This window comes from Talpa europaea (genome assembly GCF_964194135.1).
Source record: "Talpa europaea genome assembly, chromosome: 7".
NCBI classification, from domain to species: Eukaryota; Metazoa; Chordata; class Mammalia; order Eulipotyphla; family Talpidae; genus Talpa; species Talpa europaea.
The window spans coordinates 8843209-8869954 of NC_140074.1; the positions used below are offsets into that span (position 1 = coordinate 8843209).

The window sequence follows — 26746 nt, forward strand, 5'->3', positions numbered from 1 at the left end:
GCGGGTGGTGGGGACTGCTACATAGCCTGAGGGAAATTGGGAAATCAATTGGGAATTTAGGAATGGCATATTAACCATAGTGCCATTCACTAGGAAAGAAAAAGCCTCTAATTACAATGCCATTGAGTTAGAATTAAAGCAAGCAAAAATATAACATATTAGCTACACCAGGTTCACAGGTAGAGGATTATTTCATCAAACACTATGTGAAAATCATAATAATATGATTAAAAAGAAAATAAAAATTCTCTGGAAAGCAAGCAGTTGGCTGGAGAAGAGATATGTTCTTGGTCTCTATTATTATGATGGATGGTCTTGGTCTCACCCTGACCAAGGGTCTCAATTGGAGGAGTATGTCTGAACCATGTAGAAAACACTCCCCGTGCTCCCCTGAAGTCAAATCCCCATTGTAGCTCTGTACTTGCAGCCACTGTATTAGACTCCTTTACTTGGCTCTGGGGGGAATATTTAGGCTGCAAATCAGGAAGGAAAAAATTTAGTTTGTGCTAAGAAAACTTAGCTTCATCATCTTTATCAAGACGAATCATGGCTTTGAATAATTCATTTCTCTGACCAATACTTTCCCCTCTCTGTGGAGAAGGATAACCTGTTATCCTTTTGGCCTCACATCAGGAAAATGTCCAAGCTGCACTTTGCATGGCACCATCAGCTCTTCATGACCTGGTCTCATCTGTCTGTGCCAGGCCATCCCACATTGCTCAGCCAGCTCCTCATGCCCTGACTACATTCCTTTGCTGCTTCCTGGGAGTCTCCTCCTTCATTCCTCCTGATAAAAGTCTAGTTGTCAACATAGAGAATATACTGCATTCTCCTTTTGGAGTCCACTGCTCTGTCATCTGTGTGCCTTCCCAATGCTGAGAAATGTCTATCCAAATCTCTTGCTTTTCCATATTTGAAAACAGCCAACCTGACCTGAGATGCTCCTTCCACATGCCAAACCCCTCTCAAATATATGGAAATTTCAGGAAACTGGTTTCAGGGTCAATATGTTAAATCTAACCTAGTGAAATAATTCTCCAAGTCAAGATTTACCTTGGCACGCCACCCTTTAAAGACTAAAGGACAGTATAGCCCATCTAATGCAACACCCTTATTTTATGAGTACAGAGAGTCTCAGATAGATGTATCCTCTGGCCAAGTGCAGCACTACAACTGATACTGAAAACAAGATTCCTGATCCTATTCAAAAGGACCATTCTGCTGCTCTCAACTAACCTGGAGGGGGAAGTACAGTTGGTGATTTACTGCCTGTCCTGAATTAGGCCAAGAAAGAACTCATATCTTTGTGTAAGGTAGAACACAGATACCTATGCTCTCAGATATCACTTGCCAGAAGTGAAGAAGCCATATATGGGGACCAAGTGAAAAGACATCTTCCCTATTATGTCGAAGGGATCCCTGGGACATGGAGGCGTCATCTGCTCTCAGGAAGACTGTCCTAGAGTCTGAGTCAGCCTATGACTGGAGACCCAGACAGGGCTCTTCATGCAGTTTCTGGCACAATCCCCAGAGCCCCAGTGCAGGCTGCAGAGACATTTGCGGACACACTCTCTAAGTGGGAGAAACCTTGGTTCATTGCCCAGTCCCAGTCCTCATACTCCAAATGATCTGCTCTGTGACTTTGTAAAATCTGTTTATCCTCTCTGGACTTTGCTTTTTCCAGGTAAATAAGTCAGGAAACAAAATACTCTTTCGTAATAGAGATCTGAAGTTCAGATTTTTTCCATTCTAAAGCATGTGATGTGTTATCTTTCTGTTTTTTGAGTTGTATTTTCCTGATTGTTTTGGCTTTTATTTATTTTTTAAAATTATATAATTTTTATTGAAGTAAAATTGTGCACAATACTGTATGTGATTTAGGGGTACAGGTTCACCCCTCCCAGATGTATATGACCACATGATGCCCACCACTGAGCACCCATTGTCCTCCAGCGTAGCCCACTGAGCCCCCTCGTCCCATGCTCTTCACCCTCCCCTTCTGGGAGCCTCAATTGCAGACATATTTCAAGGGTTTGTTTTGGTTCGGTTTTGTCTTTTCCTTTGTTCTTTAAGTTCCACATATGAGTGAAATCAGCCCAGAAATAAACCCACCCATGTATGCAGTTAATTTACAACAAAGGAACCAAGAGTGTACCATAGAGAAAAGAAAGTCTCTTCAACAATTGGTTGCCAAGAAAGCTGGAGACCACCTGGAAAATAACGAAACAGACCATGTCTCTCATTATACACAAAAATTAATTCAAATTGGATAAAGACCTGAAACTATAAAATATATAGAAGAAAACAGAGGCAAAATGTTCCACCACTGGCTTTAGTGATGTCTTTGAGATTTGACTTCACTGGCCCGGGAAACAGAAGTAAAATGAACAATGGGACTACATCAAACTAAAAAGCATCTACATAGCAAGAGAAACTGCCACAAAGCAAAAAGACACCCTGCTAAGTGATAGAAAATATTTACACGTCATACATGCACCAGGGGCTAAGACCCCTAATTCTTAATGGTATTGAGAACATTTTCATGTGCTTACTGGCCATTCTAATATCTTTTTTTTAGGAAGAGCCTTCCTATTTTATTGGGTTAATTTTCTTTTGGTAAAGATTTATAGGAATTTAAATTCTGATGTTTAATGGATACACTTTCTCATTTTTCTTTAGTTTAAACCTTTTAAAGAAACAAATCTTATCAAGTCATTTGGTCATCCTTAATTTTCATATGTTTCACAGTATCTGTTAACACTTTATCTTATTATTTCAGTGTTTCCTACATAAGTTTCTCTGGGTGGCATATCCTCCTTCTGAGGATTTATGTATCTAAGAATATATCTTTAGATTTAAATGGTAACTTTGCTGGATATAAAACTTTAGGTTTGAGACTATATTCCTCCTCTGCATTAAAAATAATTCATGGATGTTTTACAGGCACTGTAGCTATTAAGAAGTCTGCTGTGAATAGGATCACTAGGCCTTTGTATGTGAACTTCCTTTTTTATATTTTATTTTATATTATATATTTTTTACATCATTTTTCATTTTTGCACAATGTATGTGTTTTCATCTTGGTTATAGTCCCCATACAATTTCCACCCCCCTTATTTTGACCCTAATTCCTCTTCCCCTCCACTCCCCCCCACTGTGTGTGTCTCTGGTTTATAGTTGCTTGTTGATTTTGATTTTTACTTTATTATAATTAGTCTTTTTCCTGGTCCCTTATTTAGGTTTTCTAAATTATTGCTATGAGTGAGACCATCTGGTATTTTTATTTTTCTTTCTGGCTTATTTTGCTGAGCATGATCCCTTCCTGCTCCATCCATGTTGCTGCAAACTGCATATGTTTATCTTTTTTGATTGCTGAGTAATATTCCATGGTGTATATGGACCACATCTTCTTGATCCAGTCATCTATTTTTGGGCATTTGGGTTGTTTCCATAGCTTAGCTATTGTAAATAGTGCTGCTATAAACATAGGGGTGCAGGTGCCTTTTGAATTAATGATTTTGTGTCCTTTGAATAAATACCTAGGAGTGGAATTGCTGGATCATATGAAGTTCCATCTTTAGCAGGTAGCGGAATCTCCACACAGCTTTCCATAGTGATTGTACCAGTTTGCACTCCCGCCAGCAGTGGAGGAGAGTTTCTTTTTCTCCACATCTTCGTCAACATTTGTTGTACCATTCTCACTGGTGTAAGATGGTCTCTCATTGTAGTTTTGATTTGCATTTCCCTGATTACAAGTGTGCTGAACATTTTTTCATATGTCTGTTGGCCATTTGCATTTCCTCTTTGAAGAAGTTCCTTTTTTAGGTCTTCTGCCCATTTTTTTTTAAAAAAAGATTTTATTTATGCAAGAACCAGGGTATAGGCCAGACGTGTGGGAGGGTGAGATGATTCACCAGAGACAGAGCGGGGAATAGAACAGGCAGAATGACCGAAATACACTGCTGAGGGGAGCAGTGGGCGAGACAGGAGAGGTCTGCCTCGCCATGCGGGTTGCTCCGTGGCTGGCGGTGATCGAACTGGCACTGGGGGTGGTGGGGTGGGGGAGGCGGCTGCGGACAGCTTCACAGAGCTACGCTCAACAGCCTGTGCCACCAGGGAGGCCCTCTTCTGCCCATTTTTGGAATGGATTGTTTACTTTGTTTTTGTTGAGTCTCTTCAGCTCTTTGTAGATTTTTAAACAAATAGTGCTGGAAAAAATTGCATATCCACATGCAAAAGAATGAAATGTAACCCCTTTTTCCCTACAGCACACATAAAATCAAAATGGTCTAGAGACCTTAATGTAAGAACTAAGCTACAAACATTTTTTAATTATAATATTTATTGAAAGGCATAAGAACTAAACCAATAAAAAGTTTACCATGTTCTTAGATGGGAAAGCTTAATACAAAAATATAAATTTTCTCAAAATCTTTATATCACTTTAGTGTAATTCTGTTTAGAATCCTGCAAGGTTTTGTTTGAATTGGAAAAAATGAAGTTGTAGGAAAGAATAATTGCCTACAACTCTGAAAGGAAGAGATAGGAGCAAATGCCCAATAATGGAAGAATTTTGATAATTCTTAAAAGCCAGCAAAAACCATGAACTGCAGTATGCTAGTGGACATGAATAAAATTTCATGAGGTTGTATCACCTAAGGAAAACAAGGTGAAAGGGCTTTTCTCCCCTGCCTCAAAACAATGACAAGAATCTATGTAAAACTTGCATATATGTTATGTTGGTCTGACTATAATTGCATAAGCATGGAGAAAATATAAAAAGGTTATTTTTGTTTATTCTACATTGTTGTTCATTTTTGCCCAATATTTGATTTCTCCCTTCAGGTGCAGTCCCTATGAAACTCCTTCCACCACATCACTGGTGAACCATCACCATAGTCCCTTGTGCTCTTCCGTCCCCTCTAAACTGTAAAACTCATACAAAAACTTATAAAGTAAATTGCTCTGACCTTGAATTAAGCAAAACCTCCTTAGATCTTGTACAAACACACACACACAAGATAAATAAATTTCATTGAAACTAAACTTTTGTGCCTAAACAAACAACTTCAAGAGATTTGTTTTGCAAGCTAGTTGCCCAGGAACAGGGTGAAGAAGAGGCTGCAATACTCTGGAAGGATGGGGATCCCCCAGGAGGAGGAACTCTACATGCTGCTCTGGTTCTTAGGGACATAAAGGGGACATAAAGGAAAGTTAAGGGTAGTAGAGAGAACAATAGGGTCATTCCATACTGTCATTGTTTTCTTACAATGAATCTTGTAAAAAGATTTATTTATGCATATAAGAACTGGGGTGCAGACCAGAGGTGTGGGGTGTGAGAGAGGATTCACAAGAGACAGAGTAGATCTACTGAAATACACTGCTGAGGGGAGCAGTGGGTGAGACAGGAGAGGTTTGCGGCACCATGTGGGTCACCTCCCTGCCTAGGGATTGAACTCATGATCCAGCAGCTGTGGATAGCTTCAGAGTGCTGACACTTAACCAGCTGTGCTACCAGGGAGGCCCCCTAACAATGAATTTTTAACCACTCTTATTAATTTCTCACACCTGTGTACTCATGCATCTGCTTTTTATTCCTGTCCAGCTCCAGGAAAGCATCACAACAAAAAGCAGCCAACAAGACATCTTTGCACAGAAACAAGAGGGCATTCACTGTTTCGGTCGATCATAATTTATTGAACACTTAGTCAGCATCAGGACCTAAGGACTGAGAATGCAGCTGAGAACAAGAAAGGCATAGTCCCTGCCCACTGTGAGTATATTTTCATAAGCCTCGTGGAATAGTTTATGACATGAGACAGAACAAATCATAATAGTTCACAATGGCAGAAACAATAGATGAGTCTACATATATATATATATATATATATATATGGAGAGAGAATGAACTGTAGTCTCATATAGGGGTCTATGGGCTATATATATGGGCTATTCTATATATATATAGAAAGGATATATATATATATAAATGTCATTTTCTGTAGGCTAAAAATGATCAGAAATTGATTACTTTATGAGATTCAAGCTAATACTGTATGCTCAGAACCCACATTTTCAACACAGAACTCTCCTTTTTTCATTGGATATGAGTTCCACATACTGTGCTCCTTTTGAGCTGCAAGGAAACTGAAGTTGTCCAGCATTTTTTAGTGCCTGATCTAGATTGTTGCCTTCATGCATGTGTGTATGTATTTTCTGGTTGAATAAGGCTCTCACGTTAACTTCTGTTTAAGTCATAATGTTTATTGAGCTTCCATTTTGTGGATTTGTAAACTGAGAGGTAAGTGACCTTTTCCTATCTTTTGCTGCTATTTGGTGGGACTTCTGCCCTCACGATGCCTAATGTTTCTTTGCTTGGGATATTGAGTGAAAATGAAGGGCTGCAAAGCTGAGTTACTCAGACAATAGTTGCTTGTGGGTATTGGGTATGTCAGTGTTACCTTGGAAGGTGGTCATCTAAGGAACTATTTGAGGTCATGAGCGGAAGTCAGAAGCAAAAAACAGTAGATGAGCTCCTACAAAGTGGTATCAGTTGTTTCTACCTTAAAGTCATGGGATTCCAGTAGTGTAGCTCTGTTATTGGAACATTGTTGCACACCTCCTGTGAACCTGGCCCTCCTGACCTGCAAATTCTGTGGAACTCCGTTCCATCTTCTTCAAGGTAAACAGAGACAACACTCTCCAGAGCTGTACTTTCATCTTCCCAATGGGGGACATGCTTCTGTCATAACAACAGAAGGTAAATATTTAAAATCACAAGCATAAATCAGGAGTGACTGATCACATGCTCAGGAGGCTGATAACTTGGTCTACATGTGCTGAAATAGAACCCAGGTTGGGTCTAACTCAGGAATAAAATCGGGGCTAAGAGTCACTCACACACATGCAGTGATCAAATAGCATGTACCCAAACATACACAGGACATGCATGTGAGCGTGTGCACACCCAGGCCCATAAACACAGAGATGCTTTTACACAAACAGAGAGCCCAGGGCAGGTTTCCACTTCCTTATGACCTGCGCTCATCGCAGCCCTTGTGAAATGGTCAGTTTGCTGTTGGGAGCAACATGTCCAGGAGCTGAGGGGACTGGAGTCATGGGGACAGCATATCTGGGCATGGTTCCAAGTTCAAACTCTTCTTGGGCATGGTTCCAGCTGGGACTCAGAATTTAAAAGAATAATTAATGTTTAAATGATTTCCAACTTAAGACTCATGTTACAGATATTTGGTAGGCATGCCATAGTGTGTGCTATCAGAAGGAACATGATTTGGTTTGGATGTGAGAAGCTGATGACACTTCACGCGGGAAGAGAATTTAAGAGGATGGAATCCTGGGGGGAGCTGGGTAGGTACATGTGGGTGTAAGTTGACCTGAGCAATGGGTTTGATGTTTTGGTGGTTATGGTGTGAGACAGGTCTGTTGGAGACCACATGCTGTGCGATCTGCGCAGCTTCGCCTGTGTTGTTTATCCACATAAAGCAATCAGGAACGAATGCCCCCTTGATTGACTGGCAGATGACTTAAGCTAAGTGATGTTCCGCTACTATCTTGGCTATGGAGTGTTGCCTATGGGGCTTTGAGGGCTGGGGCGGTTTGAATCAAGTACTTATATATTATTTTGAACACTTCTTGATTGGCATTATTTGTTTAATTATTGTATAATATACTGTGTCCTCCGATGCAGTACCAGTGACTTCCAGAATGAAGGCAGTTGGTAAGAATACAACATGCATGGTAGTGACAACAGGTTGGTGAGCTTGTTTAGAGGCGTGATCCCAAAATACAAGTCAAATTATTATGAATCAAATTAGGAGGAGTAGCAGCCTGAATTAGAGGAATAAATTAAATGCAGGAGTGAGGAATACTTCGGGAATAAAAGAATAAACCTCATGGGCAAAAATCTTAGCCTTAGCTTTGGCATGGATAATGAACACCCAATATGTTTCCAGTAAGCATTTTGATCAGGACATGATATAGGGTTATTCTGGATAGTTGGAGTTAGTATTTTTAAGGGAAGAGCAGGAGGCCAAGCAAGGCATAGCTCAGTGATGTGGCCTACTAGAGGCATGCAGAGGGAGTAGATTGTGCAGGTTTCTTTAAGATCAACAGGATAGGGAACATGTCCAAGCAGTTAAAGGGTGTGCATGGCATACCCATGATTTGCATACTTTAAAACGTGGTTGCTCACTCTGTAAGGCTTACCTAAAAATTATTGTGTAATGCATCCTCACATGATGTTAATATATTAGAGAGTGGGACTGTAATTTCAAAGCAATCCAAAGAAGGATCAGGAAGAACAAGGGTAGGAGGAGAAGGGAGAGCAGCTTGTGATGGTTGGGATTGGATTAAGAAGGGGTTGGAGAACAGGCAGTGTTTAGAGGGTGAAGGAAGCACCAAATAGGAGGTATATAGAGGACCCAAGATTGTGTAAACTTTACTTGGATAAGTCCAAAGGGTAGATCAAGGTCACCTTCACAGATGAGTCCAGCTGTAGGTCTGACATCATCACAGGAATGGGGCCAGCTGTGGGTCTGGTATCATACATGGTCCATCAGACCATTGTGGTGTTGGTTTAGGATGAGGTCATGATATCACTGGGTTTGTAATTGTCTTAGGCTGGATTTAGGAGTTTGAGGCATAAAGCCTTGTTGATCAGAATAACAGAAATGTGTAAATATTGTTGAAAAATGTGGGACTCAGTCCTCCAGAAGAGAGGCTGGCCTCCTGTTACGTTGGCATCATGTTGGAGATGTCATAATTCTAAGGGGGCTTGTCACGTGCACCCCATTTAATTCTCCCCACTGCCCTTTTAATAATGGCCTAACTTATATTTTGAGTGTAGAGGCCTTGATGTGAGAGCTTTAACTCAAGAGACTTAACAGCAAGTGTACATGTGATGTGACTACCTTGAAGTCTACAATGGTCAGTAAAGGACCCTTTAAACACTGTGGAAATTGACCAGCAAAGTGGGACTACAATTATGGCCTCATCCAAGATCAGCTGTGGCAATGGCATTGAAGAGCTTGAATAAATATGAAAGGCAGAGTGCACAAAGTAGGTCACATTTCTGTCATTAAGTGACACATGGTTGTATGCTTGGATGGAATTGCTGGACCACATGGTAATTTCTGTGTTTAACTTGTTGAGGAAGGACTGAACTGTTTTCCATAGTGGCTGCACCAGTGGTATTCGCACCAGCAATGTTTGCGTGCTCCAATTTCTCCTCTGCCTTGCTGGCGCTTGTTATTTTATGATCTGACACAACAAAGGGATAAAACTAAACCAAAACAAACTCCAGAAATCTGACTGCAGAACTGAGGTTATCAGAAAGGTGAGGTGAAGAGGAACGGGGAGAGGGGACTGGGGGACTGTGGTAGAGGGGTTTTGGTGCTCTGGTAGGGGGTGTGGTGCAGTGACATACAGAAAGAGGTCTGAACCTGTACCCCTAAAACACACGGTGTTGTAAACGATGGTTATCACAATAGAATAACACTTTTTACCATACAGGATCTCCTAAATGAGTAACACTTTTTGAAAGATCAAATCATCTGCAAAAACATTATGGCTTTTCTGGTGGGTGTGGAATGGTGATTTTGATTTGCATTTTATTGTGGTTTCTGATTTGCATTTTCCCAATGAACAACTTTCATGTGTTGGTTGGCCACTTGAATATCTTCCTTAGGAAATGCCGATTTAAGTCTTTTGTCCACTTTTTGTTAGGGTGGTTTGTCTTGTCATTCTGTCAAGTTTGCTTCATATAGCTTGGAGATCTGTTATTAGAGGCATATGTTTTTTATTTTTATATCTTCTTGATGGATTGACATTTTAATCAATATAATCAATTTAAAGTAAATGAAACTGGGAAAACTGGACCACCACATGCAAAAGAATGAAACTAGACCACTACCTCACACCATGCACAAAAATCAACTCAAAATGGATGAAAGAATTGAACATAAGGCCCTTCAGCATTTCTTATAGAATATGTCTACTGTCAGCGAACTTCCTAAACTTTTTTAATTTGAAAATTTATTATCTCCTTCAATTTTGAAAAAAAAATATTAGCAAATATAGAATCCTTGGTAAACAATGTTCTCATCTCAGAACTTTAGAACTTCGTATTTCCCTTAGCTTCTGGCCTCCATGGATGAGAAATCAGCTATTCGTTTTATTAAGGGTCCCTTGTGATTTCTTAGATTTTTTCTTTTGTTTATCACAGTTTCTCAAGGACTGTCACAGTTTCTCAAGGACTATTTCCCAAGAACTAACTGCGTTGGGGACCAGCTACTAAAGCTAGTCATCCTCATCTCAAGAACACAAAGGCCAGAGTTTCATAGAAGTTAAACAACCCAACCCTTATTTGAAGTCAAAGTTTGCTCACTCCACTTTCCCTCCTGTTCTTACTCCTTTCTGCCAGTTTCCATCTTTTCCCAAGGAGCTGTCCCAGGGCAACCACCATTCTAAGAGTAGAGACATCCCTGGGAATACCACATATGAAATGCAAAACCACCAAAACACCACTCTTCTTCCTTCCATGCTCCTTAGTGAGGGATAGCTTGGGGACTCAAAGTGTGAAACTAAGTTAATTATTTCATGTTTGTCTCTGAGGATCAGTCAGTAGAATTATACCCTAGGGACTCAGAACCTAGAAATACTTCTGTGGCAATGTGCACAAAGAGCATCTATCACCCATCACTGCAATCTGGGTGGCTTGCTCTCTGGCTGGACAAATGCAACCAGCAGCCACAGGTCCTCTCAGCTTCCCCGTTTGCTGTAGGCTCACAAGAGTCGGCCACATTTGGAGCATGGTTCTCTGAGAGCAACAGGGGGAACTGCAGGAACAGGGTGGGTTCCTGTGGTGGTGAATGCTGCTGGGACAGATAGATATGGTGAGTGCTGTGAGAAAGGGGCAGGGTTATGATTTCCCTCTGATACCCACAAAGTCCTGGTCAGCCCACCTGCCCATCCTCAGACCATTCTTCTGACCAGTGGTAACTACTCCCTTACAGAGTGAGCCACCCCTGTCTGCCTGCTTCAGAGGAAGAGGCTATACTCAGAGGTGTCAGTGATGCCTGGTCTTTAAGGACATGGGAAATAGTTGCAGAGTCCCAGTTTGTATTTACTATCTTCTTTGTGATACCATACCAGTGACAGTTTCACTGAATTTTGAAAACTCATTTGTGAAATGTATGTCATGATACTTATGAGTATTCAGTTAGATGTGGCATCGTATGGTGCTTAAGGTTCAAAGTAGCAACTCTTACTGCTCATGCATTTAGGTGAACTGACACCAGGGAATGTGGCCTTAGTGGACATATAACAAGGATGAAGTAACTTGGAATTCACTTTTCCCAATCAGTACTTCTGACTTTGCTTTTGTATTTTAGCCTCTGTGCCTGCTTGCTTTCCTTCCACAGGAAGAGCAAGGAGGGATCAGTGGGCAGCCTTGGAGGGAAGGTCTGGGACTTGGGCTATAGCCATGTGAATTCTGTATGGGGGATCTATTGTAGAGAGAATAACAGTACCGCCTCATTACATTTTTGCCATGTTTTTCTTCTCTTCTTCCAGAAAGAGTGGGGGGATGGATGGAAGCAACCAGTCCAGTGTCACTGAATTCCTCCTCTTGGGTCTCTCTGAAAGGCCAGAGCAGCAGCCTCTCCTGTTTGGCATCTTCCTAGGCATGTACCTGGTCACTGTCATGGGAAACCTGCTCATCATCCTGGCCATCAGCTTTGATCCACACCTCCACACTCCCATGTACTTCTTTCTGGCCAATCTCTCTTTTGCTGATGCCTGCTTTTCTTCCACTACACTCCCCAAGATGCTGGTGAATATCCAGACACATAGTCAGGCCATATCTTATGGGGGGTGTTTGGCCCAGATGTACTTTTTCATGACATTTGGGGCCCTGGATGACTTCCTCTTGGGGGTGATGGCCTATGACCGCTATGTGGCTATCTGCCGGCCTCTGCACTACTCCACACTCATGAGTCCACTGGTGTGCGTGCTCCTTCTTGCTGCATGCTGGGTTCTCACCAGCTTTGCTGCCATCTTACACACTCTGCTCATGGCTAGGCTTTCTTTCTGTGCAGGCAATGTCATCCATCACTTCTTCTGTGATGTGGTCCCTCTGTTGCAGCTCTCCTGCTCGGACACCAGCACCAACCAGCTAGCCCTGTTCCTTGTGGGCTCCACAATACTCACTGGTCCACTGTCACTGGTCATCTTGTCCTATGCCCGCATCCTCTCCACCATCCTCAAGGTGCCATCTGCCTCTGGCCGGTGGAAGGCCTTCTCCACCTGTGGGTCCCACCTCACTGTTGTCTTCCTGTTTTATGGAGCAGCAATCGGGGTCTACCTGTGCCCTCCTTCGTCAGACTCTGGGGGAAAGGACAGAGTTGCAGCTGTATTTTATACAGTGGTGACCCCTATGCTGAACCCCTTCATTTATAGCCTCAGGAACAATGATATGAAGACTGCCCTGAGAAGGGTTTTTGAAATTCACACAGTGTCTTCTCAGGGACTTTAATCCTACATCTATTGATATATTTGAAGTTATCCTACAAGAACCTATGTGCTTATAAGCACTTCCCCCCACCACCACATTTGCTTAGGTTTTAGAGAAAAGTGAGTTATAAATCACTCTTTTCAACCCCCAAATCTGACAGTGTATGTGGTCAATATATTTTCTAAAGGACTTCTACTATCTCACAAATACTTCCCTAGTGTTGTATAGAATGATCTAAGGAGACAGGTGCAAGGTCAATTAAAATATTTGATGTTAATTTTTTTTTATAGAGGCATGTTTTATTTATTTATTTGTTTGTTTTGTTTATACATGCACTGGGTACAGTTAGAAGCGCGGGAGGGTGAGAGAATTCACCAGAGCCAGAGCGGGGAGCAGAGCAGGCAGAAGGACCAAAGTACACTGCTGAGGGGAGCAGCGGGCGGCAGGAGAGGTCTGCGCGCCATGTGGGACCCTCTTCTGGTGGCCAGGGAGCAGCTGGGGATCGAACCGGCGCCGCAGAGGCTGTGGGCAGTTTCGCAACTCAGTGCTCAACCGCTGTGCCACCGGGGAGGCCCTGTTTGATGTTAATTTTAATGGAAGACAGAACACATTTTTTTAAACATTCAATTCAACCAGATTTTATTAATCTTTCCCATTTATCAGATGCTGTGCCAGGCAGAGAAGAGGTGATACCATGTCTTCATGGAGTCCCGTATGGTTGCATAGATATGCAGTGTCCTGTAACTCAGATCCAATGATGATGATTTCTCCATAAAAAGCATAATCTCTAGTTTATTCCATGTTCTTAACTCTCTAAATGTATTATGCCATTTAGTTTCCCACTTACACTTACTTTGAGTTAAGTATTATGATTAGTACACTTTTTAGATGGGGAAATTATAGCTATTAAATGGGGAAGAGAAGATTAAAATTTATTTTTTTTTCTAACTCCAGAGTCCAAACTCTTGCTTTAGTATTCTACTTAGTGCTAATGTTTGTACCAAGAGACAGATTCATATTGAGATAAAATGTGCATATTGATGCCCACCATGTGCCGGGAAGTGTGCTAGGCACTGTTGGCCAAATGTGAAAAAGAGAGAGAGATTGTCCATGTTTGGTCATGGAACAGACAGGCACACGTTCAACTTAGCATTGACCAAGTCAGATGGTGAGAGTTATACTAGTGTTACAGTACAAAAGAAGAAAAGTAATTATCTGAAACTGGTCAGGTACCGTTTACCCAAAAGTTGACATTTTATTGAGCCTGAAAGCATAAGCTCATTTGAACTGAAAAAGAAAAAAGGAGTGAAGATTTCACAGGGACAGAATTTTTTAAAATACAATTCAGGGTAGTTTTTAGCGCCTTCCAGCTCAATTTGAAAATGTTATCTTTCTGAATATAGTTCTTGTTTCCCAGTCAGTTCCATAAAATCTCTTTGTAAGTTCGGTTCTTTGTGACTAGCTTTCCCTATATTTTGCTGTAGTGCTTTTGATTCTAGTGTTCCAAAAGTCTGCAGAGATGAGACCCTCTTCTCTGTCATTAAAAACAAAACAAAACAGGTAATTCCAGAACAATTAGGTTTGGGACAGTGTTGTGGGATTTCATTCCTGGCAACAAAAGGACAGATGAAATGAAGTATGAAAAGAGTTCATTTTTTTCACCTGATTAGGGTAAAAATCAATGGGGGATGTAGCTCATATAAGAAGTCCCTGAATATTTAATCCTGGTTTAAATTCTTTCATACCTAGTTCAATTTCTTATTCTAGGTCTGCTGTAATTCTCCACTGCTCCTTCAGTTTCCTGGCCTATTGCGCACTATCTGTGGCTCTCTCTCTGCATAATGCTTAGTTTACTTTTATGCATTATTTTACTGGGTTCCTCAGTGCTCAGGCAACTGGTTGGATTCTTCCCTCCTCACTATTCTTTAGAGTTGACTGGGGTGGGTGACTAATGCAGCTACATTCATGGCAACCTGCATCCATTCATTTTCGGTTTATCACAACATACTATGATTTTATCCAGGACCTAGGTTCAGGTGACTGCCACCCCAACAGCCGAGCAGAGTGAATTGAGAGAAAAGAGCCTGAAATGAAGGTAGAGGATGTGGCATCTGGACTGACACAGCTGTTGCTTTGCTCTTCCCACCCGCCCGATCACAAAGAGAGCATAGCCTTTGTATGGCGCTACTATCCCTGCAGCTCTGGCTCAAGCTTTAAAGCTGGGGGAGGGATCATGATTTAAGGAAAGTATCATTTAAAAATTTTTGAGTTAAGCTGGCTTCCCTGCAACCTTCTCACTCACAGCAGCAGGGATGAGTTCAGACCAAGGCCTGTGCTGTGCTCATCTTCTCTGGCTTCGGTGGTGCCCGGGTATTAAAGGGTGGAGTTAGAAGCCCTCATCTGTACCAGCTGCTCCAACAGAATCAGCTGGTATTAGTCTTTCTTATTAATGGGGCCTGGGGTAGAGCACATATAATAGCAGCCTTAATTAACTTATTGAAACCTTTCCACTTTTTTTTCCCCTGGGAATTCCTGTCCCATATTTTCTTTGGGTGCTTTTACTATTTTATTTAGCATCAATCTGTATGTTCTGGATGACCTGGACTGTACTAAGTGTTCCTCTATGTAGACCATATGAAAACTTAAATTATTAAGGATTAGAAATATCAATTTAGGGAAAGAAAAATTATGATTTAAATAATAATTTTATTAAATAAACATTTTATAAATAAATTTTTGAGGGCTTTAAATGCCAAGATATGGAAACAACCTAAATGTCCATCAATTTATGAATGGAAAGAGAAGTTGTGATTTGTATACTCAATGGAATACTACTCAGCTATTAAAAAGGTGAAGTCTTTCCTCTTGAGACAACATGGATGGACCTTATTTTACTTATGCTAAGCAAAAATAAGTGAGAAAATGAAACAAAATTACTGGGTGGTTTCTCTCATATGTGTACTATAGATAAACAAAACCAAATAAGCTGTCAAATCACCAAAATAAAAGAACTTAAAACAAATGTTGGTTACCGGAAGGAAAAAGGAAGAGGGTGGGAAGGAAAGCAGAGGGGATTAATTTGATAGTGGGGATGGCAGTAGAACTTTGTGGTGGGTGTGGTGAGTTACTCCGAGTTACATATCGAGGTGTGAAGCTGTATTCTTGAAACTGATATAGAGTGGTAAACCAATGGTAAGTCAATAAAATTAAAAAAAAATGCTTGAAGAATGATCCATGGGCACACTGCTTCTGTTCTGAAGACATTCTAGTGTGCATTCTTTGCACTTCAAAGTCTGGAAAGAAGAAAAGAACATTTTTCCAGACTCCTTTGCAGATTGGGTTCTAGATATTAATTAGGTTTTATTGAATAGATGCACTTATGTGACATTTGGAATATTAAAATGAGGTAGCAGGAACTCTGAGTTCTTTTTTTTCCTTTATACTGTCAGACATAATCATGGGGCGCTTTTCTGCAGCAGAATTCTGGGTCCAGTCATTACATACAGAGATGCTGAGAGGCTTGCACTGAGATCTGATGTTCACTCTGTATGTCCAGACATTGGGTTTGTGGGAACCAAGAAGTAGTTTTGATGCTGATACTTGGGTGGCAGCTGCACTGATTTGCTCTTGAATCCATTAGTTCCAATGGCAACCTTCTGATTCCCCTCTTTCTGTAATTGCATAAGACATAGAATTTCTCCACATGGGTCGGATTATTATTGCTCTTAAGATTATCCTTGGAGACTCATGTTAGAACCTGAGCTTGTGTAACACTTTCAATGACTTTGTAAACACCGAATTCCCTGCATTAACTTCATTCCAGCTTAAAATACCAATGGTGGTTTCTTTTCCCCCTACCTAGGACCTTGAATAATACAATAAGATAAAAGACTGGAAACTTAATACTTGAGTAATTATGACCTGAGGGCCCTTATGTTCATGTGGATAGGCAGAAAACTTCTTTAGTCCCAAATGAGGACATCACAACCCATTTCTAATGAAGAAGAACTGCTTTCACTTTTGAAATACTTCATTTTGCCTAAGATTGCCTATGTCTGCTTCACTCACACGGGCTGTCACTCCTACCTGTCATGATCCCTGTAATAGGTCTAGTAAACACCCATTACTATTAGCTGAGCCCCAGGAATGGTGTTTTTATTGGGACTACTAGGATGGTCTGTTGACACGGGCCAGAGGGCAGGCTGAACAGACAGTAACTAGTGTGGTGTGGCTGGTGGCTGGGGGTTGGGTCAGAGAGTGGGAAATTGGTTCAGAAAAAGAGGAATATTAAAGACAAACACAGCACTTGCTTATTTCTAGTCCTTTGCTTTAGGACTAGGAATGCAATAGTGAATTGCTGTGGTCAGGACCAAAAAGCCAGATTCAAGGCCAGGGTGGTCTGGTCTGGTTTTCCTAGGCTTGTGATCCCCACTCCTTCCACACAAGGAAAAGGGGTAAAGGGGATCGGGGGGTGGCCCAAGAAAATGCATGCTGGTGCCGTTTTCTGCGTTCAAAAACAAGATCTTCGGTACAGGACACCAACACGTCCTCCTTTTTTAAAAAAAACAAACTTGGTCTTGGATGAAACTGATCATGAGACTTGAGAGAGCTCTGTTGTGTATAAACACATCGACAAATGTTTGTATTTTCATCCCTTCACTCCATCCCATGTCCCCCAATCTGGGGTGACTTGCTAGTCATTGAAATGGGTTTTATGCCAATGTCCAAATTTAATTAATTCTTGGTTCTAAAAACATGTTTTATACCATGGAATATTACTCAGCATTCAAAAAAGATAAACACATGCAATTTGCAGCAACATGGATGGCGCTGGAAGGGATCATGCTCAGCGAAATAAGCCAGAAAGAAAAAGAAAAATACCGGATGGTCTCACTCATAGCAGGAATCTAGAAAACTTAAATAAGGGACCAGGAAAATGAATAACTATAAGAAAGTGAAAATCAAAATCAACAAAAAAACTATGAACCAGAGACACTTTTAGGGGGGTGGGGGCGGGAGGGGAGGGATTGGGGTCAGAATGGGGGGGCTGCAATTGTATGGGGAATATAAAAATAAAATTTATTATTTAAAAAAAAATAAAAACATGTTTTAAATATGTAGATAAAAAAATCACTTGTAATTCCACTTTAAAAAGACAGCCCCTATGGAGAGCTGTGTGGAGATTTCTGGACCTACTAAACATAGAGCTTCCACAGGATCCAGCAATTCCACTCCTAGGTATTTACCCAAAGAACACAGAAACATCAATTCCAAAGAACACCTGCACCCCTATGTTTATAGCAGCACTGTTTACAATAGCTAAGCTTTGGAAACAGCCCAAATGCCCAAAAATAGATGACTGGATCAAGAAGATGTGGTACATATATACCATGGAATATTACTCAGCATTCAAAAAAGATAAACACATGCAATTTGCAGCAACATGGATGACGCTGGAAGGGATCATGCTCAGTGAAATAAGCCAAAAAGAAAAAGAAAAATACCGGATGGTCTCACTCATAGCAGGGATCTAGAAAACTTAAATAAGGGACCAGGAAAATGAATAACTATAAGAAAGTGAAAATCAAAATCAACAAAAACTATGAACCAGAGACACTTTTTGGGGGGTGGGGGGCGGGAGGGGAGGGATTGGGGTCAGAATGGGGGGATTGCAATTGTATGGGGAATATAAAAATAAAATTTATTAATTTAAAAAAAAAAGAAATAAATAAATAAATCTTAAAAAAAAAAAAAAAAAAGAAAGACAGCCCCAGTTAAGCATTGTGACTGCTGAGGACACCAATTTCTACTGCGCCACTTTTTATCAGATTATTACTCTAAAATTCTCAGCATGCTTGATTTATTGTTTTGTGCTTTAGGGAATATTTTATGAAGGAACCCAGAAAATGAATCATGTGCTTAATGCAATGTTGGCACAGAATAGGCACACAATATAACAAGAAATATTGACTCCCTTTACAATAACAGAAAGGAGTGTTTTCAAGTCACAGAAATAAAATGTTAAGATAATACTACAAACTATGTTACTTTAAGTCTTATTGTCGTATCATAATCATTCAGCATTGTTTATGATCTCCGCAATGTGATACTAGAAAATACACATCCCATCCCAGACCCACAGAGAGCAGGACTGCCATGAGATAAGAGCCATAGATAGAAAAGACCTTCCACTGCCGTTAGGTAATGAGATACCAGCATGACCCAGGCGATGCGGGCATGGGAGAGGACATCAGAGTGAGGTGGGTGGTGAGGAACACCAGGCCCAGGACGATGATCACCAGCTCGTTCACACTGGTTTCTGAGCAGGAGAGCTTCAGGAGCACACTAAGGCCACAGTAGAAGTGGGGGCTGGCCTTGTGGGCACAGAAGGCCATGCAGGTCAGCAACAGTGTGTGCTCCAGGGCAGGGCAACTGGTCAGCCACCAGCACAAGCGCACAGACTTGCAGCTATAGTGTAATGGAGGGGCTGGCAGATGGCCATGTAGCAGTCATAGACCATCACAGCCAGCAGGCAGTTGTCAAGGCCACCAAACAGAAGGAGGAAATAGGGAGCAACATGGCGGCGAGGAGACGCTGCGAGTAAGATCTCCCATTAAAAAAAGTTAATAGGGAGGAAAAGCGGCAGGTCCCAGTGAGAACTGGGACACGGAAGATAAACGGGTGACTCCAGCAAACTACCCGAAGAAGAAAGTGGCCATAAAAGAGGACCAGAAGGGAGGGAAGCGCAGAACCCTGCTCCCCTCCCCCGCCCACAGAGGCGGCACTCTCCGACCGGCAGAGAGGAGGAAAACAACAAACCAAAACGGCCACCAAGAACAAACGACGCAGCAAGCGGGACTGTGAGTGGAAAGGAACTATTGCAGCCACCACACCCCTTGAACGGGAGCTGAGGTGAACCCTGCAGGATTCGCCGCGGCGGTGAGCGAACGGCTCCGGGCGCCATTAGAGAAGAACAAAGACCCCGGGAGATGCGCACACAGCCCTGGCTGCCGGTAAGCTTGCGTGGAAAAGCGGCGCGCTTGGCGCGCTTGAAAAGCAAGTGCAGACCTGGATCGCGGCTGCCCAGGTACCCGCGCCTGCGACCTAGGCTTGCGGGGAGACACGCGGAGGTCCTCACTGAGGTGAAGGTCCCTCCCTGAGTAAGCAGGAACCAGGCGCCCAGGCACGGGAGCGGTGCAAAAGGCGCCATTCCCGCACCACTGAACTGGGCTACAGCCCGCGTCCTGGAACTGAGGGCTTTGAACTGAGACCCGGGGCACGAAAAATCGGGGCGTGGGTTCTCCACGACGGTGGGGCACAAGGCAGACACAGCACCCCAAAGCTGTTGAGGTGTACCCTACCATTCCCGCTCTGTTCCCTGTCCCACAGGGTGGGGGGAGGCGAAAAACAGCCCCCCAAGGACAATAGGAGAGATCTCTGGCGCCACCTAGCAACCAGGAAAAAAAAGTCACTAACACCCCATAGAACAGGAAATTTCTTAAGACTGCTTGAAAAGGGCAGAAGGCTTCTGGAGGACCCAGAGGCCAGCCGGGAAGTTAGCCCATGCCAGGCCCCTTCCGACCAGCAGTCTGAGCCCACAGAGGGAGCAGGCACCCACGTCCGGGGCAGACCAGGTGCGCAGAAGAGTGTGCCTGAAACCGGAGGCGCAGGGACTGCATCCCGCTTCGCCATTTTAGAACAGGGACATTTCTTCAGTAAAACCTGCCTAAAACCAGCAGAAAGCTCCCCCAGAAGACAGAGATGGCTCCTGGAAGAGCCAGAGGGGAGCGGAGAAGTTCACCCAAGATGCCAGTCAGTCCGAGAAACACAGTGTCCCAATTCATACGACAAATTAGAAAACAGACAGTAGGGAGTAGAAGAACCACACGCAACCTAACAACTCCTCAGGAAAGAAGCACACCACAAAAAGAAAACCACTCCCCAGATTGCAACGACAGCAACTTGGAAGAACTTCTGAGCCTTCCAGAAAGAGAATTTAAAATTGCCATGATTAAAAAAGTGATAGATCAGAAGAAGGAAATTGAGTCCCTAAAGAGGGAAGTAAAAGAAATGCAGGAGATCAAAGAATTAATGGAGGAACTAAAGAACTCTGGGAAAAGCAATGAAAGCAGAATAGGTGAAATGGAAGAGCGAATAAGTACTCTTGAAGACACAGAAATAAAAAGAACCAAAACAGAAAAGGAAAGAGAAGTACGAAGGAAAAAGAATGAAGAAAGACTTCGGGAACTATCTGACTCCATGAGGAAAGGAAATATAAGAGTTATAGGAATTCCAGAAGGAGAGGAGAGAGATGTAGGAACAGAGAAAATATTCATGGATATAATTGAAGAGAACTTCCCAAATGCGAAGAAGGAGCTGAAAATTGATATACAAGAAGCAAGAAGAACACCAAACTTCCACGACGAAAGGAAAAACACAGCAAGACACATAATAGTAAAGCTCCCAAGAATCCAGGACAAGGAAAAAATAATGAAGCTGACAAGAGGGAAGAAACAGATAACATTCAAAGGAAAACCAATCAGGCTGACATCAGACTTCTCTGAAGAAACACTACGGGCAAGGAGAGAGTGGAGGGACATAGTCAACAGACTCCAAGAAAACAGATGCCAACCAAGAATACTCTATCCCGCAAAGCTCTCTTTCCTCCATGAAGAAAGAATATGGACCTTCCCAGACAAAGAGAAACTCCGGAATTTCATTACGACTAAACCCCCACTCCAAAAAATAATACAAGGAATCCTAAAGCCAGAACCTCAAGGGGCGAATAACAACGAAAGAAGACCAAAAAAAAAAAAAGTTATTAAAAGAATAAATAAATAAAATCAAAGGAAAGACAAACATAATGGCAAATACAGATGCTAACATATCAATATTAACTCTAAATGTAAATGGACTAAACTCTTCAATAAAAAGACACAGAGTTGCAGCCTGGATTAAGAAACAAAACCCAACCTTTTGCTGTCTCCAGGAAACACATTTAGCTACAAAAGATAAAAATAGGCTCAAAGTCAAAGGATGGAAAACAATCCTACAAGCAAATGGGCCAAAAAAGAAAGCGGGAACAGCTATACTTATATCAGATAAAACAGACTTCAAACTCAAAAAAATAAAAAGAGACCCCAATGGTCACTACATTATGATTAAGGGGACAATACTTCAAGAAGAAATAACACTCATTAACATATACTCACCAAACGAAAGAGCACCAAAATATATCAGACAACTGTTGTCCTCTCTGAAAACAGACATCAGAGAAAACACATACATAATGGGAGACTTCAACACACCACTATCAACAATGGATAGATCAACAAGACAAAAAATAAGTAAAGAAAATAAAGCTCTAAATAAGGACCTAGAGCATTTGGGCTTAACAGACATCTATAGAACACTAAACCCAAAAAAAACGGAGTACACATTTTTCTCAAGCGCACACGGATCATTCTCCAGGATCGATCACATACTGGGGCACAAGACAAACATCAACAGATACACCAAGATTGAAATCATACCAACCATCTTTTCTGACCACGAAGGCATCAAACTAGAAATAAATTATAAAAAGAAGGAAAGGAACTATCCTACCTCATGGAGATTAAAAGCCACACTACTGGAAGACCACTGGACTAACGAGGAGATCAAAGAAGAAATTGAAAAATTATTTGAATTGAATGACAAGGAGGACACCAATATCCTAAATGTATGGGATGCAGCAAAAGCAGTGATAAGAGGAAAATATATAGCAATAGAAGCTCACATCAAAAAACAAGAAAGAACTGAAAGAAACAACCTAATCTCGAAGCTCAAAGATCTAGAAAAAGAACAACAAAAAAACCCCAAAACCAGTAGAAGAAAAGAAATAATAAAAACCAAAGCAGAAATAAATGAAATTGAAACTAAAAAAACAATCCAAAAGATCAATGAAACCAAGAGCTGGTTCTTTGAAAAAATCAATAAAATAGACAAACCCCTAGCCAGGCTCACAAAGGAAAAAAGGGAGAAAGCACAAATACACAGGATCATCAATGAAAGAGGAGAAATCACAACGGACACAGCAGAAATCAAAAGAATAATCAGTAACTACTATGAACAGTTATATGGAAACAAGTTCAACAATCTAGAGGAGATGGACAAATTCCTACAACTCTACAATCACCCAAAGCTAGATAAAGAAGAAATAGAACACCTAAACAGACCAATTACAAGCAGTGAAATTGAAATGGTAATCAAAAACCTCCCCAAAAACAAAAGCCCAGGACCTGATGGATTTACAAATGAATTCTACCAAACATTCAGAGACAAATTGGTGCCTATCCTTCACAAACTCTTCCAAAAAATTGAGAAGGAAGGGACAATACCAAACACGTTCTATGAAGCCAATATTACACTAATACCAAAACCGAATAAGGACAACACAAAAAAGGAAAACTATAGGCCAATCTCCCTAATGAACACTGATGTAAAAATCCTCAATAAAATTTTACCTATCAGAATCCAACAATGTATCCATAAGATAATTCACCACGACCAAGTTGGATTCATTCCAGGGGCACAAGGATGGTTTAACATCCGAAAATCAATCAACGTTATCCAACACATCAACAAAAAGAAATATAAAAACCATATGATAATAACAATAGATGCTGAGAAAGCTTTCGACAAAGTGCAACACCCATTCATGATAAAAGCCCTTGAAATTCTTGGGATACAAGGAACATACCTCAACATCATAAAGGCCATCTATGACAAGCCAACAGCCAGTATCATTCTCAATGGTGAAAAGCTGAAAGTAATTCCATTAAGATCTGGAACAAGACAAGGATGTCCACTCTCACCACTGCTTTTCAATATAATACTGGAAGTCCTAGCCAGGGCAATAAGACAAGAGAAAGACATCCAAGGAATCCAAATAGGAAAAGAAGAAGTCAAACTATCACTATTTGCAGATGATATGATAATATACATAGAGAACCCCAAAATCTCCACAGAAAAACTAATTCAACTCATCAATCAATTCAGTAAAGTGGCAGGATACAAAATCAACACGCAAAAGTCAGTAGCCTTCCTATACACAAACAATAAATCTGAAGAAGAAGAAATCAAAAAAACCATCCCTTTTATTATCGAAACAAAAAAAATCAAATATTTGGGAATAAATCTAACAAAAGAGGTAAAGGACCTATACAAAGAAAACTATAAAACACTGTTAAAAGAAATAGAAGAAGACACAAAGAAATGGAAAGACATCCCCTGCTCATGGATTGGAAGAATAAACATTATTAAAATGGCCATCCTACCAAAAGCAATATACAGATTCAATGCTATTCCAATCAAAATCTCAATGGCATTCTTCAAAGAAATAGAACAATTATTGATGAAATTCATATGGAATCACCAAAAACCCCGAATAGCCAAAGCTCTACTGAAAAAAAAAGAAGGAAATGGAGGCATCACACTCCCAGACTTCAAACTATACTACAAAGCCATAATCATCAAAACTGCATGGTATTGGAACAAGAACAGACATACAGACCAATGGAATCGAATAGAAAATCCAGAAATAAACCCACAGATTTATGGTCAACTAATCTTTGACAAAGGAGCAAAGACTATGCATTGGAGCAAAGAAAGTTTGTTCAATAAATGGTGCTGGGAAAACTGGGTCGCTACATGCAAAAGAATGAAGCTTGACCACTACCTCACACCATACACAAAAATCAACTCAAAATGGATTAAAGAACTAGACATAAGACCTGAAACCATAAAATACATAGAACCAAATATAGGCAAAACACTACGGGATTTGCACATCAAAGACATCTTTACAGACACATCACCCAAAGCAGTGATGGTGAAGACAAAGATAAACAGCTGGGACTACATCAAATTAAAGAGCTTCTGCACAGCAAAAGAGACAATAACAAAAACAAAGAGAAACCCCACCAACTGGGACAACATTTTTGCACCCAACACTAATGATAAAGTACTGATCACAAAAATCTACAAAGAGCTGATGAGACTCAGCAACAACAAAGAAAATAATCCAGTCAAAAAATGGGCAGAAGAGCTAAAAAGAAACTTCTCTGAAGAGGAAATGCAAATGGCCAACAGACATATGAAAAAATGTTCAACATCACTTGTCATCAGGGAAATGCAAATGAAAACTACCATGAGATACCATCTCACACCAGTGAGAATGGCACATATTAAAAAAACTAGCAACAACAAATGTTGGCGAGGGTGTGGAGAAAAAGGAACTCTTCTGCACTGTTGGTGGGAGTGCAAACTGGTCCAACCACTATGGAGAGCTGTGTGGAGATTTCTGGACCTACTAAACATAGAGCTTCCATATGATCCAGCAATTCCACTCCTAGCTATTTACCCAAAGGACACAGAAACATCAATTCCAAAGAGCACCTGCACCCCTATGTTTATAGCCGCACTGCTTACAATAGCTAAGCTTTGGAAACAACCCAAATGCCCAAAAATAGATGACTGGATCAAGAAGATGTGGTACATATATACCATGGAATATTACTCAGCATTCTAAAAAGATAAACACATGCAATTTGCAGCAACATGGATGGCGCTGGAAGGGATCATGCTCAGCAAAATAAGCCAAAAAGAAAAAGAAAAATACTGGATGATCTCACTCATAGCAGGAATCTAGAAAACTTAAATAAGGGACCAGGAAAATGAATAACTATAAGAAAGTGAAAATCAAAATCAACAAAAATCTATGAACCAGAGACACTTTTTGGGGGGTGGGGGGCGGGAGGGGAAGGATTGGGGTCAGAATGGGGCGTTTGCAATTGTATGGGGGAATATAAAAATAAAATTTATTATTTAAAAAAAAAAAAGAAAAATAGATCGAAATATTATGAAAAAAAAAAAAAAGAAGGAGGAAATAGATCTGTGTGAGGCATCCAGGATAGGAGATAGTCTGACTCTGGGTATAAATGTAGGCTGACATCTTGGGGTTTAAGGCAGAAGAAAAACAAGAATACGCTAGTGATAATCGGCCAGAAAAAAGTACATGGGAATGTGAAGGTGTGGGTCAGAACTGATGGCCAGGATGATGAGTATGTTCCCCATCAAGGTGACCAGTTACATTCCCAGGAAGATGCCAAATAAGAGAGGCTGCTCCTCCAGCTGCTCAGAGTCCTAGGAGGAGGAAGGCTGAAATAACAGTTTGGTTCACTGTGCTTAGTTTTCCCATCCCTGGTAGTTCTTGTTACCTGTGTGGATAAAATTCTTCCATGTGCTAGTATTTAATTATTAAGTCAATTTACAAATCTGTGTCTGTGTATCTAGAAATGTGTCAGGTGGGAGTGGGGAAGGAGAATAAATGGATCTGCCAATGAGGATGTCTTCTTGGGAATATATGAAAATACCAATGGGGCATTTAGAGACAATCAAGCTAAATCCCATTCAAATATAAATGTGTCTCACACTATCATGGGGTCTGAGGAGAGACATCAGTTTGACCACAGAAGTCAGTGTAGGCTATTGGATGAGGTTGAGAATTCGGGTTTGAGGTTTTGCCCATGTTCTGTTTTCATTTTTTTCTGAATTCGACCTGCTTCACTCTGCATACCTTGCAAGGTTTTAGTTATGCAAGATGAATAAGTCCTTGAGGTCTAATGCAGGGTGTGATGACTATAGTTTACTGTATTGTATACTCAATATGTGCTAAGAGCATACCTTTTTAAAGCAATTTTTTATTAATTTGTCATTCTTTTACATAACAATGTAGTTTGGGGGGTACAACTCCACACCTTAACATGTGCACAAACTTCCCTCACCTAGAGGGTGGATCTTAAATTATCTTCTCAACACACACACACACACACACACACACACAATGAAATAGCATCTATGTGAAAGGATTGGATATATTAATTAGCTCAGTTGTGGTGATCATTTCACAATGTATTAAAACATCAAGCTGTGTACTTTAAGTATATAAAAAGTTTAGCATTTTTCAGTTCTATCACACTTAAAGCTGTAGAACTAATTATTTCCCAGGATATAAGAGGAGAGGCATAATTCTACTAGCTATATAATTTTCCAATCAAAAGGTGAGCAATAATCAATATTATCAATTCATAATTCAAAATTTATATCAAAGAACTGCAATGTAAATAGAACATAACAGGATTCAATTCAGGTTATCAAACATTTACTGAGCAT

At 40.9% G+C, this 26746-nt stretch overlaps 1 protein-coding gene across 1 annotated transcript; it reads left to right on the top strand.

Annotated features, from left to right (window-relative positions):
- Positions 1-11605: 11605 nt before the first annotated feature.
- Positions 11606-12621, top strand: LOC311173225 (olfactory receptor 1N2-like; the record flags this gene model as incomplete). The annotated part of the gene is made up of 1 exon (XM_084237076.1): positions 11606-12621. The coding sequence occupies one exon, from the start codon at positions 11606-11608 to the stop codon at positions 12551-12553; it is 948 nt and encodes a 315-aa protein (XP_084093202.1). The 3' UTR covers positions 12554-12621.
- Positions 12622-26746: the final 14125 nt, after the last annotated feature.